General features: G+C 52.7%; 2 protein-coding genes across 2 annotated transcripts; one reads left to right on the top strand and one right to left on the bottom strand.

Annotated features, from left to right (window-relative positions):
• Window positions 1–2049: 2049 nt before the first annotated feature.
• BO79DRAFT_216700 (uncharacterized protein) lies at window positions 2050–2947 on the top strand (the record flags this gene model as incomplete). The annotated part of the gene is made up of 3 exons (XM_025683330.1): window positions 2050–2145; window positions 2252–2563; window positions 2678–2947. The coding sequence occupies 3 exons, from the start codon at window positions 2050–2052 to the stop codon at window positions 2945–2947; spliced, it is 678 nt and encodes a 225-aa protein (XP_025540702.1).
• Window positions 2948–3138: 191 nt separating this feature from the next.
• BO79DRAFT_227454 (HbrB-domain-containing protein) lies at window positions 3139–12702 on the bottom strand (the record flags this gene model as incomplete). Its single annotated transcript, XM_025683878.1, has 13 exons — window positions 3139–5721; window positions 6041–6045; window positions 6095–6162; window positions 6729–7214; window positions 7260–7368; window positions 7415–7466; window positions 7503–9782; window positions 9867–9956; window positions 10645–10648; window positions 11014–11615; window positions 11662–12248; window positions 12299–12371; window positions 12652–12702. The coding sequence occupies 13 exons, from the start codon at window positions 12700–12702 to the stop codon at window positions 3139–3141; spliced, it is 6990 nt and encodes a 2329-aa protein (XP_025540701.1).
• Window positions 12703–12948: the final 246 nt, after the last annotated feature.

Genomic DNA, 12948 nt, shown 5'->3' with positions numbered 1-12948 from the left:
AAACAGGTGAAGATGAATGGATGAACAAGTAGTAGTGATATGGGGGGGTAGAAGGGAGAGAGTGGATGAAAGGGAAGAAGTTGGGTGGGAAATGTCGTGGATGGGAAATGGGGAGAAAGAGAGAGAGAGAGAGAGAGGGAGAGAGAGGATGAGAGGATGAGAGGATGAGGAGAGAGACAGACTCACATACTCGGATGCCTAAGAATAAAAAAAGTATCCTCGCTTGCAAGAGCGCCTTGCGTGTTGGCCCAGCAGATGGCGGTGTGTGCTGCCTGACCACCCAAGATGAGAGAGGAAGCAGAAGTAGTAGTAGTAGTAGTAGTAGTAGTAGAAGAAGAAGAAGAAGAAGAAGAAGGGAAGAGAAAAGAAGGGAAGTGAAAGAGAACAAACAAAACTGACAGGCAGATCGACGAACAAAAGTAATTAAATAAATAAATAAATAACCCCAAGAGTGAGGCGATTGATTGTGACTGACTCCAACTCAAGAGCAATGATGCCTGTTCACAGTTGCTTCTCTGCCTACTGCATAATAAATAATTACAGTAAAACTACTGACACCCTAAAGAAAGAAACTCGCCGGATTGGGGAAGAGGCTGGGATAGCTTCAGAAACTGGCAGTACCAATCATAATATGCAAATCTCACCGGGTCAGCAAATGCATCAGGATTGGATTGTCACCCTGTTAGGCGCTTGGGGAATAAAAGTGGCACAGACTTCCGAACCCCCAAACCCAAACAGCCATTCAGCCGCAGGATCATCAACTGGATCATCTCTCGCAGAAGTCTTAGAGGGAGAGCCATCCCCGGTCACCGACATTTGCCCAACGTGCGTGTGTCTCACATGCGCTGTCAGTGCAGTTTCCAGTCACGCTTGGGGATGGAAAGTTGACCCGATATTCAGATGGGATGATCATCAAAGATGGAATACTACTAGTAAGTAGTAAGTAGTCACGGAATAACAGGCAGAAGTAGGCAGTAGTGACATACTACTCTACTACTAAAGTTAGAATGAGGAGTCATACTGACCCTTCATGAACACTGACAGACAAGCCTGGCTCGTATTCGTCCGAGTTCTGACCAACTGATATTCTCCGTTCCAGTTCCAGATCCCTGTCTGCCTGCAGCTGAACCAGGTGAAGAATCCCGACTCCATTGCAATGTCCCGGATGGACATCCGCGGCAAAGTACCCCGGCTCCGTACTTTTGTACCGTCAACCCTAAGCAACATCCATGTCTTCCAACCGCGAGTTTGAGAATCTCGAATTAAGATGCTTACTCGCATTACAATAGGACTATATGCTCTTACTAGTAAGAATATGGTAGATTCAGATCTGTAATGAACAATGGCAGAGAGCATACTCTACAGCCAATAGATTCACCGGTCAGTAGGAGACTTACAACACCAGTTGTAGTATGCAAATACGTGGATGATTCCGATATCTCGAGATAACCGGATTATGCCTACACAAGCCAGTAATCTTGACATTACATAGTACATCCAATCAACATCAGTTGTCATCTATACCTAGCTAGCATCATCGCTTCCAAGTGTTAGTGCTCCATACATAGTATACATTTCACTCCCATCTGAGTTCTTATGCAATACAAGTAGTATACACTGCACTCACCTCTACATCATCTAAACGCAGATACTCCTAGTATAGACTACTAGATGAGTCCACCATCCCTACCAACAACCCATACCCAAAAAAACCACCCAATATCAAGATACATAGACCACAACACTCTCCAAACCCTGGGTAGTTCCTACCAAACACCAGTATAATAACCAACCACCCATAGCAACCCAACAACCCAGTCCAGCTAATCCACAACTACAATTCACTCAACAAGAACAGAACAATCGAATCAAAATCACTTCACTGTCACAGCAACACTGACAGAACACAACTCACTTCTATGTTAATCCTCCCCTTCTGCCACTCTCACCTTCCCATTCCCATTCCCACCTCACCTCCCTCATCCTTCTACATACCATCCTATCACATCACCATATCACCACTACCACAAATACTAAGACATGAACAAGATGTCCACCACCTTCACCCCAGTCAACAATAATACCCCCGGTCACAAGAACAACACTGCTCCAAAGACCCCTACCAAGAAGACCAACGTGGCAATGGTAAGTACTATGCTATACTCTATACACTCCCCACCACAACACCCACATACAACCAAACCATATACACACACACAACTAACTAAGATTACCTTACCCATGAAACTAGACCCCCAAAACCCCAACTCCCACCTCAACCAACACCAACAGCAAAAAACGCCTCACTCCATCCTCTCCCACTACCAGTCCCAACAACAAACGTACTAAAGCACGCACCCCCCTCCCACCCATCCCAACGACCCTCGCCTCCGCCAGTGCCTCCGACCTCCTCATCCTCCGTCTCCGCGACGAATCTTCCACCCCCTGGACCGCCATCAACCAGGCATGGACGGAGCTGACGGGGATCAGTGTGGGCGGGTCGACCCTCCGAGCGAGGTACAATACCATGAAGAAGAATTTTGTGGTCGTGGATCCGGGTGATGTATTCCTCCCTTTTTCATATCCATTTCCATTCTATATATGTCTATATATATTTGTTGGGGGAGGGGGAGGGGAGGAAGAAGGGTTTGGCTAATGTGTGTATGCTATGTGATAGGAAGCAAAGATCCTCCAAGCTAAGAAAGATATCGAGGGACGATTGGAGACGGAGAAGTGGAGATTGATTGCTGAGGAGGTGGGGAAGCTTGGTGGGGGAACTTATCCTGGGGAGTGTTTGAGGAAGTATGTGAGGGAGATGGAGAAGGGGATGAAGGGGGTTGCTTCTGCTGCTACTGCTGCTGCTAACGGTGGTGATGGTGGTGGCGGTGGCGATGAGAGTGAGGGTGAGGATGATGACGATGTGAAGATGGAGGCTGAGGAGGATTAGCTGAGTTGTGACCGTGGCTATGGCCTTGAGTTCTTCTGCCGTTGAGCTTGCTGGTGGGTATTGGGAAGTCATAAAGTGATAGACAGACATACAGCTGGCATTCATTCAAGATAAGGATAGTCAATCAATGCTTGTTTACTCCAATTCTCTGTACTCGAGGTATCATAATCAAAATGAAAGTAAAAAAAAAATCACAACACACTTAATTCCCGACGCCCGTAATCCTCCATCCCATCCCTCATATAATCATCACTGTCTGTGCGGGCTACTATCGCCGGCCGGATCTTCGTCCCTACGAACCCACGCCGGTCTCGTCCCGTGCGTCCACGGCCTAGCCAGTTATGCTTCAGCTCCTTGCTCAGGAGCTCGATCTGCTCTTGTGCTCGATCGCCGGTTTGCACGCTGGCCAACACGCTGACGCACTGGAGCATCCGTCCCACGGTCTCGGTGATGATGTGTGACGTGTCTGTGTGCGAGGACCGGTGGATGATACTGGGCCGCTGCGTCGGTGACGAGAATGATTGGAAAATCAGCTGGTCCGGGTTGGACGTGTTGGACGCCGCCCGGCTGCGGTTGCAGTCCAGCGAGTCAGATGAGTAGCTGTTCGCGGCGTTGAGGAGCGTCGACGACTGCGAGCTGTAGCTGCCGAACCCGCCGTCCAGCGAGGCCGATGTCGTCGGCCGTGCGCTGTTGCTGCTGCTCTTGGTCGTGACGCTCAGCGCTGCCGTGCCGAGCTTGATGCTGTCTAGACTCAAACGGGAGAAGGTTGCCTTTAGCACGTCATACCGGTAGAGGATGACCATGTCGCGGAAGGCAATCAGAACGAGGTTGCGCACGTCCAGATCGCAACCGGGGTACTCGCCGTTGAACGTGGATGACCAGAACTCACTGGCTTCGCGGCGGTTCATGACGGACCCGCATCCCTTGAACTCAAGGTCTAGGGGCAGAAAGACAGCTTGGATGAAGGGCAGGATCGTGCCAAACACGAGCATCCACACTTGTACCAGGTGAGGGACCAGCTTCTCATCGGGGATGCCGTTCAGCGTATGGTTCAAAGATGCACATCCAGTCTCTAATAGCTCGCGCAAGTCGTCTACCACTGCGGTGGGCATGCGTTTCTGGACGCAACGCTGAATATGGATGAGGACCAGCTTATTGAGATCCTCGATGGCGATACGAACATCCTCTCCGTCGAAGATAACCATAAGCTTGGCCTTGAGAAAGTCCCACGCATCTTCCGGCGTCATGTTATTCAGTCCAAAGCCCTGGAGGGTCTCTCGAAGAGCTGCCTCTGCCAGAACTCCCGTGGAGCTGCCCAGCGACGATGGCCCTGCAAACGTCCCCGGCGCAGGTCCCGACGAGTTAGCCACCCAATCCAGCTGTTCCGAATCTAACGCCTTCTCTTCCTTCTTCTTATCTCGTAACCCGTGGAGCAGGTCCAAGCCGCTCACGCTTTTCCCAAACGTAGTCGTGACCGCACCAGGCGAAGCCGGGGTAAAAGAATACAGCGACTGAGGGGCATTCGGATCCGAAGGTTTCGAGTTACTCGACGCCGACGACAGCGGCAGGTTGTAATGATCATCTCGGTCTTTCAGCTTCAACTTCTGCCGCGACAAGAAGTGATGCTTGTGCTTATCCTTATCCTTCTCTTTCTCCTTCTCACTCCCCACCGGCTTATCGGCCGGAACCACCGTACTTGCCGACGCATTCGACAAGTTGTAGAGTGACGAGTTATTAGAGGGAAACGTATCAGCCAAGCTCGTCGTCGACGCACTCACGATCCGCGATAATCCTCCGCTCGGGAAACCCATCTTACTCGGCGACGGCAGGCCGCGGTCCTTGCTGATCCCGTCCTTATCCCGACTGATCCCAATATGTTTCGGTTTCGAGAATAGCTTCATCTTCGATTTCTCGCCCTTGTGCTTGTGCTCCCGCTCTACGGGCGGCTCCAGGCCGGGCGGCTGCAGCGCTGGATTCCGGGGAAACACCACATTTGCCGCCGTCGTTGCGGCATGTGTATTCCCATTTGTAGACCCACTTTGATATGATGCCCCGGACGCACTTCCCGCGCTTGTTGGGGGCGCAAACAACGGCGCTGGAGGCGGCGGGGGCGGAGGGGAAGCGCTTCCGCCTCGTCGGGACCGAGAACCGTCTTCTGATACACCCCGCACTGGCGGAGGACGCTTAGGAGGATTCTGAGGAGCGGTCTGCTGTTGCTGAAGCATGGCCGCCTGGGCTGCGATTCTGGAAGCGGAGATGGTAGCCTCGGAGGAGGATGCGGTGGGGAGGGACGGTTCGAAGAAGCCCTGCGAGTGGTGACGAGAGCGTCTCTGCAGTTCCGGCGGGCCACCACGACCCGACGGTTTCCTGCTCAGGATCTCACCATGAGGCATGAAGGAGACGGGGGATCGAATCGTAGAAGAAGAAGAGGAGGTAGTATTTGTGGTGGCGGTCGAGATGGGAGGAGGAGGAGCGGTGGTGTTGGCGGTGATGGAAGAGGTACGTGGAGGACGAGGAGAGGAGGTCACCGACACGGCACCGGGATTGAAGGCAGAGTGACGCGGCGAGATGGTGGTCACATTGGAAGTAATCGACGAGGCATCACTGCCTGAGGAAGCAGGGCGGGCGTAGGAGAAGTCGTCGAAGGAGCGGCGAGGGGGCTGTGAAAGTGGATGATGAGGAGGTGGAGGAAGAGGTGAGCGAGACGAGGATCGCTCGGGCGACACCGGCGAGCGCAACATGATGTGAGCGAATAGATGGCTTCGGAGACAATGCTATCGAGACACAGACCCCGAACCCATGATATGAGGGGAGGAGGAGAAAAGTCGTGCTGGCGGCGAAAACCAGTCAGTCTAGATCCCCTGGATTGATTGCTTGCTTGTTTGGCTTTCAGCCGCCTTGGGGAGGATCAGCGACCGAAAAGGCGCCCGGCCGGACGATCTTCGCTCGTGAAACAAATCCAGCGCAAAGCAAGTCTTCCCCTCCCGCCCGCACGTCCTTTCTTTCTCCAACTTTATCCATTCCACTTGATTCCTTCCCCGCGACATATACCTCGATTCTTATTCTATTTTCATCCTCCACGCAACCTCTCACAATGTCTGCCAACAAGCTCCATGCTGCTTATGTCGCCCCCGACCAGTCTCGCACTTTCGAGCACAGCATTTCTTCCCCGCTCCCCTCCGCCGACGCCGTCCCTCAGAAGGTGACCTATCTCGCTGAACTACGCAAGCTCGTACCCACTCTGCAGAACGACATCAACGTATTCCTGACCGAGCGCATGGAAGAGGATAAGAAGGCTGCCGAGGCACAGGGTCAAAAGGTCTCTGATAAGGAAGCCAAGGAGGAGGAAAACTACGGAGAGGAGGTTGTGGAAGAGGATGCTTGATCCTGCCATACCCGAAATTGAGACAATTGAGAGAAAGTGTGTGGATGCTACGGCTGACGAAGAACGAATCACGACTAAATAAATCATATGCATGGATCCTTGAATACCGCTATCCCGGGGTATCATCGTGTAGGAAATGTCCGCCACTCCGGTATGCTTTCGTTGAACAAGACATGGCCAGGAAATGCGGAAGGAAGATCAAACAAAGCGAGAAAAAAGAAAAGAAACCAGGAAAAGCACAGAAAAAGCCGCGATAACCGGTACCACAATAAACCACAAACCTCTATATACACACAAGTCAGGCTCAACGCATGCGATTGGCACAGCCAAGATGGACAACCGTGTTACTGCCTTCAGTTAGCCAGGCTCGAGTCATCAGATTCTGGTGATACTCACTCCGGAAACACATTAATCACACTGCCTCCGATCCGCTTGTGGCAGATGCCGCAGACCCGTTCTTCGGTAATGGTGACATGTCGCGAGCGCGTCGATCGCCCGTCCGTCCCCTCTCCTACCAACAATTGCGCCTGCGTCTTGATGTCTTCTGCCTTTTGCAGGTTGGCCACGATCCGGCTCTCGTTGAGGATTGTGTTGGCGGCCCGCATACGGCCTTTGAAATAGAACTCGAGCTCTTTGACCGGGAGCGTTTCCGGGATCAGATCCAGAGCAGAATTAGGTGGCAGCCGGGATCCATGTTTGGCCAGCACCTCAAGCGCGGGCCCGTACCGTGGCTTGTAGCCATGCGGCGGCGATAGATATAGAGACAATAGAGTCAAATAAATCGGTGGTTTATCATCCTCATACGGCAGTAGAGCTACACAGCGCGAAGCCGCTCCATCCGCAGCAGTCGTATCCTCCACTTTATGGAGATGATTACAGTATCTGGACGGTCAGCAGATTTCACGTAAATCGATAAATGCAACTCACTCTTCGGCCTTGACGTAGTCTTCCAACTTGAACACGTAGATTTCCAGTGCCTGCCGGTGCTGTCCCATCTTGCTGAAGACAATCGCACGTGCCTCGAAGAACTCGGGATCTGTCGCAAGTCAGCAACGTAATGTAAGCGCAAGAAGGGTACTCACCGTCCCGATCCAGTCGATCCAGAATCTTGGCTGGAGAGTACTGGGAGCTGGACTTGAGCATATTCAGGAACTTGCTCTGCCAATTAACATAGTCATCCAGACTAGAAAACTCCCACTCTTTCGCCTGATGCTTCTTCAGTCGTTCCAAGTAAAGGACGAGCAGTTTCTGATGCAAATCTGGTGTCATATCATTCAACTCCCCAATGATATGCTCCAGGTATCTGACAGCCAGGTTGACATCAATGCCCTGCAGAAAGTCTAGCACGCGCTCTCTTGGCAGCGTCTCTGCGTTCTCCGTATCTGCCAGGAAAATCTCCATGCCCAGCTCAGGATCCTGGCGTACCGGCCACTCAGCAAACTCGAGAATCAAATCAATATGGTCTGGAGACAGATTTTGCAGATAATTGACTGTTCGCTTCGGTCCGTGCAGCTGCGGCGCTGTCTCTTCTTCCTCGTCGGCTTGTCCAAACTTCTGGAGTAACTCCAACGCCTGCCGGTGCAGCTTCTTTCCATACAGAAAGTCAATCAGATCGTTGTGACGTCCTGTCTCCTCCAGTTTCTCCATCACCACATCCGGGTCACAGAAGTTGGCAATGCGGAACAATGATCCTGCCAGTGCTGGAATCGCGTACATGTACGCCCGGAAGAGAGTCGTGTCCACGAGTCTTGCCTTTTCCCGCAGCTTTTCCCCAAGATCATACTCACCCTCCGGATCAATACTCAGCAGCTTCATGACCGAGTCCGTCAACGCATCGTTCGCGCCGTCCGTCGTCGCATCGACCACCTTCAGCGTGCCATCCGGGTTCAGGAAGCGCTGGAACCGTCTCCGCACATCCGCCAGATACCTCTGCAGGTCACGAACAGCCAGCTTGAGATCGGCCCCTTCCAGCGCCTTGTCACTCTTGGCATCCTCGACGACCTTGCCCCGAATACTGCCCGCATCGCTGGCATCATCTGTCCGCGTTCGCAGAAGTGACATCACAGACGGAGCATGCGAGAGTGTCTTTGGTGCTGGCGGCTCCTCCGCAGCCGGCGCGTCCGCAGGGCTATTGTTCTCTTGCGTCTTAGACTGGCTATCTGTCGTCCCATCTTCGGACTCCTCCGGCTCCTCGACAATCGACGACAGCTCCCCGGCGATGATCTTCGGATACAGTCGTATAACCGTCTCCGGGGGCGCAGATATTTCCGTAAACAGATCCATCGAATCAGTATACTTTCGCATCTTGAACAGCCCCTCAGCCTTCTCCAGCTTGATCTGGCGCAGCCGGCCCTGCTTATCCCTTAGCAGCGCATCCTCCAGCATACTAGCCAGACTGATCGCCTCGTCCAGATACCCCTTCTCGACCAGCGAGTCAATCTGCGTATCATAACTCAGCGCCTCCATCCGCCATATCGTCCGATCACTCGCTACCAAGAACCCCTTCCCAGCATGCGCCAGACTAATCGTCGGCTGCGGGATATGCATAATACTGGCAGACGGTAACGGCACCGACTGCAACAGCGACAACGTCTCCGGATTCCGCACCTCCAACACCCCCTTCGAGGCATCATGCAGCGCCAGCAGAAATGGATACGAATACCCTATATCCGCCGGCGCATGACTCCAAGGTATCTGCCTCCTCCCCAGCGAATTCCCCTGCACGTCAATAAAATGCGTATTGATATCCTTCGCCAGCAACACCTGACCTTCCTTCAACCTCGTCGCCAACGGCTTCGGCGCACTGCCCCCAAGCCCCATATAACTCATACTGGCGACTCCCACCCCTGCCAACCTCCCCGTACTCTCCTGACCCCCTAACCCCCCTATCCCAGACGGACCAGTCAAATCCGTCACCGTCCCACCACCATCCCCCTCAATATCAACCATGACAAACCCAGACCCCAACCCAGCCACCAACCTCGTCCCAGACACCCACGTCAACGTCTTAATCCCACTCACCAGCGTCATCTCCATCGGCCCGCCCGCTTCCATCTCCATATCCCTCCACACCCACACCATTATCTTCCTCTTCACCGCCACCGCCACCCTCGACACAATAGCAGGCACGCCCGTTTCAGAATCATTCTCAATATTCGACGTCACCGCAAACGTCGTCGCCCCCTTCGTCTTCCCCAATTGCTCCTGCAACGAATACGTCCCCAGATCATGCAACGACACATATCCCCCAGACAGAGAAACAAGCACCTTAGCCTCCTTAATCAACGCCAACTGCTCGATCTTGTACCGCGAGAACTTTTCCACTTCCCGGAGCAGCTCCGTGGGTTTCTTGCTATGCTGTTGTTGCTCCCGGTTCCCGTTCGTAGTCCCGTTCGCGATTATCCCTGTCTCTCCGTTGCTGTTGCCGTTGCCGTTTCCATGTTGTTGTTGCTCGGTAGTATCTTTCTTTCCCCCCTTCCCCTTCCCATCACCATCCTGCTGCTGCTGCTGTGCCTCCCCCTCTTCTGTTTCTGCTTCTTCTTCCTCCTCCTCATTCACCCGATATATCCTCAAACTCCCATTATTCAGCCCCGCCAGGACGCGATCCCCATACGCCAGCACGGACTCGATGCGTGATCGATCGCGCGGTTTGAGTTCCACGAGCGGACGGGCCGTGAATGCGGATAACATCGTCGAAAGATGTTAACCCCCCGTCTGTCTTTGCTGCTCTCCTGCGTATGTATGTATGTATGTGTTGTGTATATATTCAAGTAATCGGTAGGGTATAGTGTAGGGCGGTGTGTTGGCTAGCTAGCTAGCTCGGTACGTTGCGGAGGATGGATGCTCGGGAGGTAGGTAGGTAATGCGCCGTTCGCGATCGATCGGGGGTTAGGTTCATGTCATGTCGTGGGTGTGAGAATGTGCAATTAGTCTCTCGGTGGAAAAGGGTGGAGTTAGAAGGTGGAAGTGGGTGTCATGGTAGTGGTGTTCGTTGTATGTATGTAGGTGAGTGATGTGGTGCGGTGGTTGGGCGGAGGTTGATTGATAGCGGCGGAGCTCCTACGGAGGAGTGAGTGTCCAGCTGGACCGGACAGCTGCCCTGTCTGTCTCCCCGGGCCGTGTGCCAAGATGGGTTTCCCCGGCTAGCTGTACTACAATCATCTTCGTATCTACAGTCTAGATTATCTTGTGACAGCATCCCTTGCGTGCCATTTGAATTTAAAGAAGTTTGTAGCATTGATTATATCAACGTTGTCTTGAGTATCTAGTCTATTATGCTAAGCTAACCGATGGATGGATGTCCTGCACACACACCGCTACTATCCCATCCATGGGTGTGCCATCCGCTGGCTTAAAGCTCCGATCCCATGCAATGAATCAATTCCATAACTGCCAACCGACCGATCAAAACCCATAACACAGCCCGACGGACCGCGACCGACAAGGAATCCGGACTTTTGCAAATATCAAGACCAAAGAATGAAGTGAACGCACGGCGCATGTACAATGTGAAGGTAAGCCAGATCCCGATCGGGAATGAGAGAAGGCAAAACCGATAGGTAGGATAACTATAAGACCGAATGGTCTAATGTGTTTCAAGCTTCGAATATAATAATAGTCGTCGGAATGCCTCTCAGATCATGCCTTGATCTCCGTGGGATATTCCTGGTGTTTGGCCGACGTGCCCTTCGCCCGCCATGTCGAAACAGCGGGGATGTCTGCCTTGAAGCGCTGCTCGTCGGTGCCGTATGCGCGCGGTGTAAGCTTGATCAGCGTATGGAGCGGCACCTCCATCCAGGGACTTTGCTCCTGCGGCGTGTTGAGGAAGTAGGCATAGATGCAGCGCAGCACGGCCTGGTGCGTGACAATGATGACGTTCTCGCTACGCTCCAGCTCCATGATAATTGGCTCTAGCCGGATGACCACATCGCGGTATGACTCGCCACCCCGGTAGCGGTAGTTGTACTTGTCCTCGTCGCGCGCAGCAAAGTCTTCCGGGTACTTCTCCGCAATCTGCTCGTACGTGAGTCCGTCGCAGACCCCGGAGTCGAGCTCATCCAGCGCCTTCCACTCTAGCTTCTCGAAGCCCGTCTCCGCAGCGAGATGACGAGCTGTTTGGATCGTACGTTTCAAAGTTGACGTCCAAATAACGATCTTGGTGTTGGGTGGAACCCCAGACTTCTTTAATAACCCGGGCAGCGCTCGGGCGTATGCCTCTCCTCGCTCTGAAATGTTAGAGTCGCCGCCAATTTTCCCCGTTAGATTATATTCTGACTCGCCGTGCTACATACGTTAGATCAATCGTATTTCCAAGAGGAGGAAAACTTACTCGAGACAACCAGATCGAGCGAGGTTTGATGTGAAGGTTCTGGATGTAGTAGACCAGCCGACTGGAAAGGTAATCCTTAATCTGATTAATGATGACGGTCGATCCGACATTGATGAGTTTGACGTAGGTGAAGTGCTTCTCGTTATCGTCAATGGTCTCATAGACCTTCTCATAATTGCGAATGCGGTTACGGAAATCGAGAGCAGCAACTTCCGGGTCCTGCCCCTTGTAGTCCGGCGACGTTGTCTTGACTTCCAAGATGTTGTTCATGATCAAGTCTTCGTCATCACATATTGACTCGACGTATAATGTTTCGACGTTTGCCTCCTGACAGCGTTCATGGATCCAGCGCCGTCGCTCTTTCGTAGAGTTGGTCGCATCCAAGATAGCTACGACGCCTTTCCCGGACTGAAACCACTGGAGCATATCAGACACCGCAGCCTCGGCGGCGGCGCGTCTCATTTTTTCGCCTTCGGTATTATGAGGGTCGAAGAAGTTCGCATTGGGCTGTGGCGTGCCTGCACGACGGTAGCTGCCGACGTTGAATACCCGAGCGGGGATGCCAACCCAGGCAAGATATCGCATAGCTGCATCAATTAGTGCCTGACGTCCAACAGCCAAAATCACCAGAGCGTACCTTTTCCAGCAATGAGACTCTTGCCTCTGGCTGGGAGGCCAACCATGACCACACAGATCTTGGAGTCATCGGACTAAGAAGAGTAAGTCTCTGGAGTGCTGCCATTGCGAAACGACGTAGATGCCCAAATTAAGAGCGAGAATTTGCGACGAAATGAACATGATACAGAATAAACAAGTAGCGTTGTAGTGCAATGTCCAGGGTCATCGCAGACCCGGGCAATTGCCCCTCCCAAAAGGAGGGGTATACAGCCTCACCGGACGCATGTCAGGGCAGTACATAACGTCACCGGCAACACTGGGTCACCGCGCCACTCAATCAACAGACAACGACAAAAGAACCGTTTCACTTACGCTGGCGAAATAATTATGGCCATTGCCCCTCCGAATGGAACCGGACGACATGATGAGTGAGCGAAAGGAATGAGCAGGGAGTCGACTCCTAGCTTGGATCGACTTGAATGGGATGAGGCGAACTCAAGACCTCGGCCACCAGGGGTGCCCGACCGGACGCAAGCCGGAAGAAAGGATATAGGGACGGATAAGGTCAGTAGCGGGTTAAAAAGCACAGGGCGTGAGAGTAGCGAAAGTGTGATAGAATCTGCAAGTAATGGGACGTGTCGGAGGGAGAAAATATTCTAGAAAGTTGAG

This window comes from Aspergillus costaricaensis (genome assembly GCF_003184835.1).
Source record: "Aspergillus costaricaensis CBS 115574 unplaced genomic scaffold BO79scaffold_12, whole genome shotgun sequence".
NCBI lineage: Eukaryota > Fungi > Ascomycota > Eurotiomycetes > Eurotiales > Aspergillaceae > Aspergillus > Aspergillus costaricensis.
The sequence above is the reverse complement of the archived record's forward strand: the minus strand, read 5'-3'. Positions and strand labels throughout refer to the sequence as shown.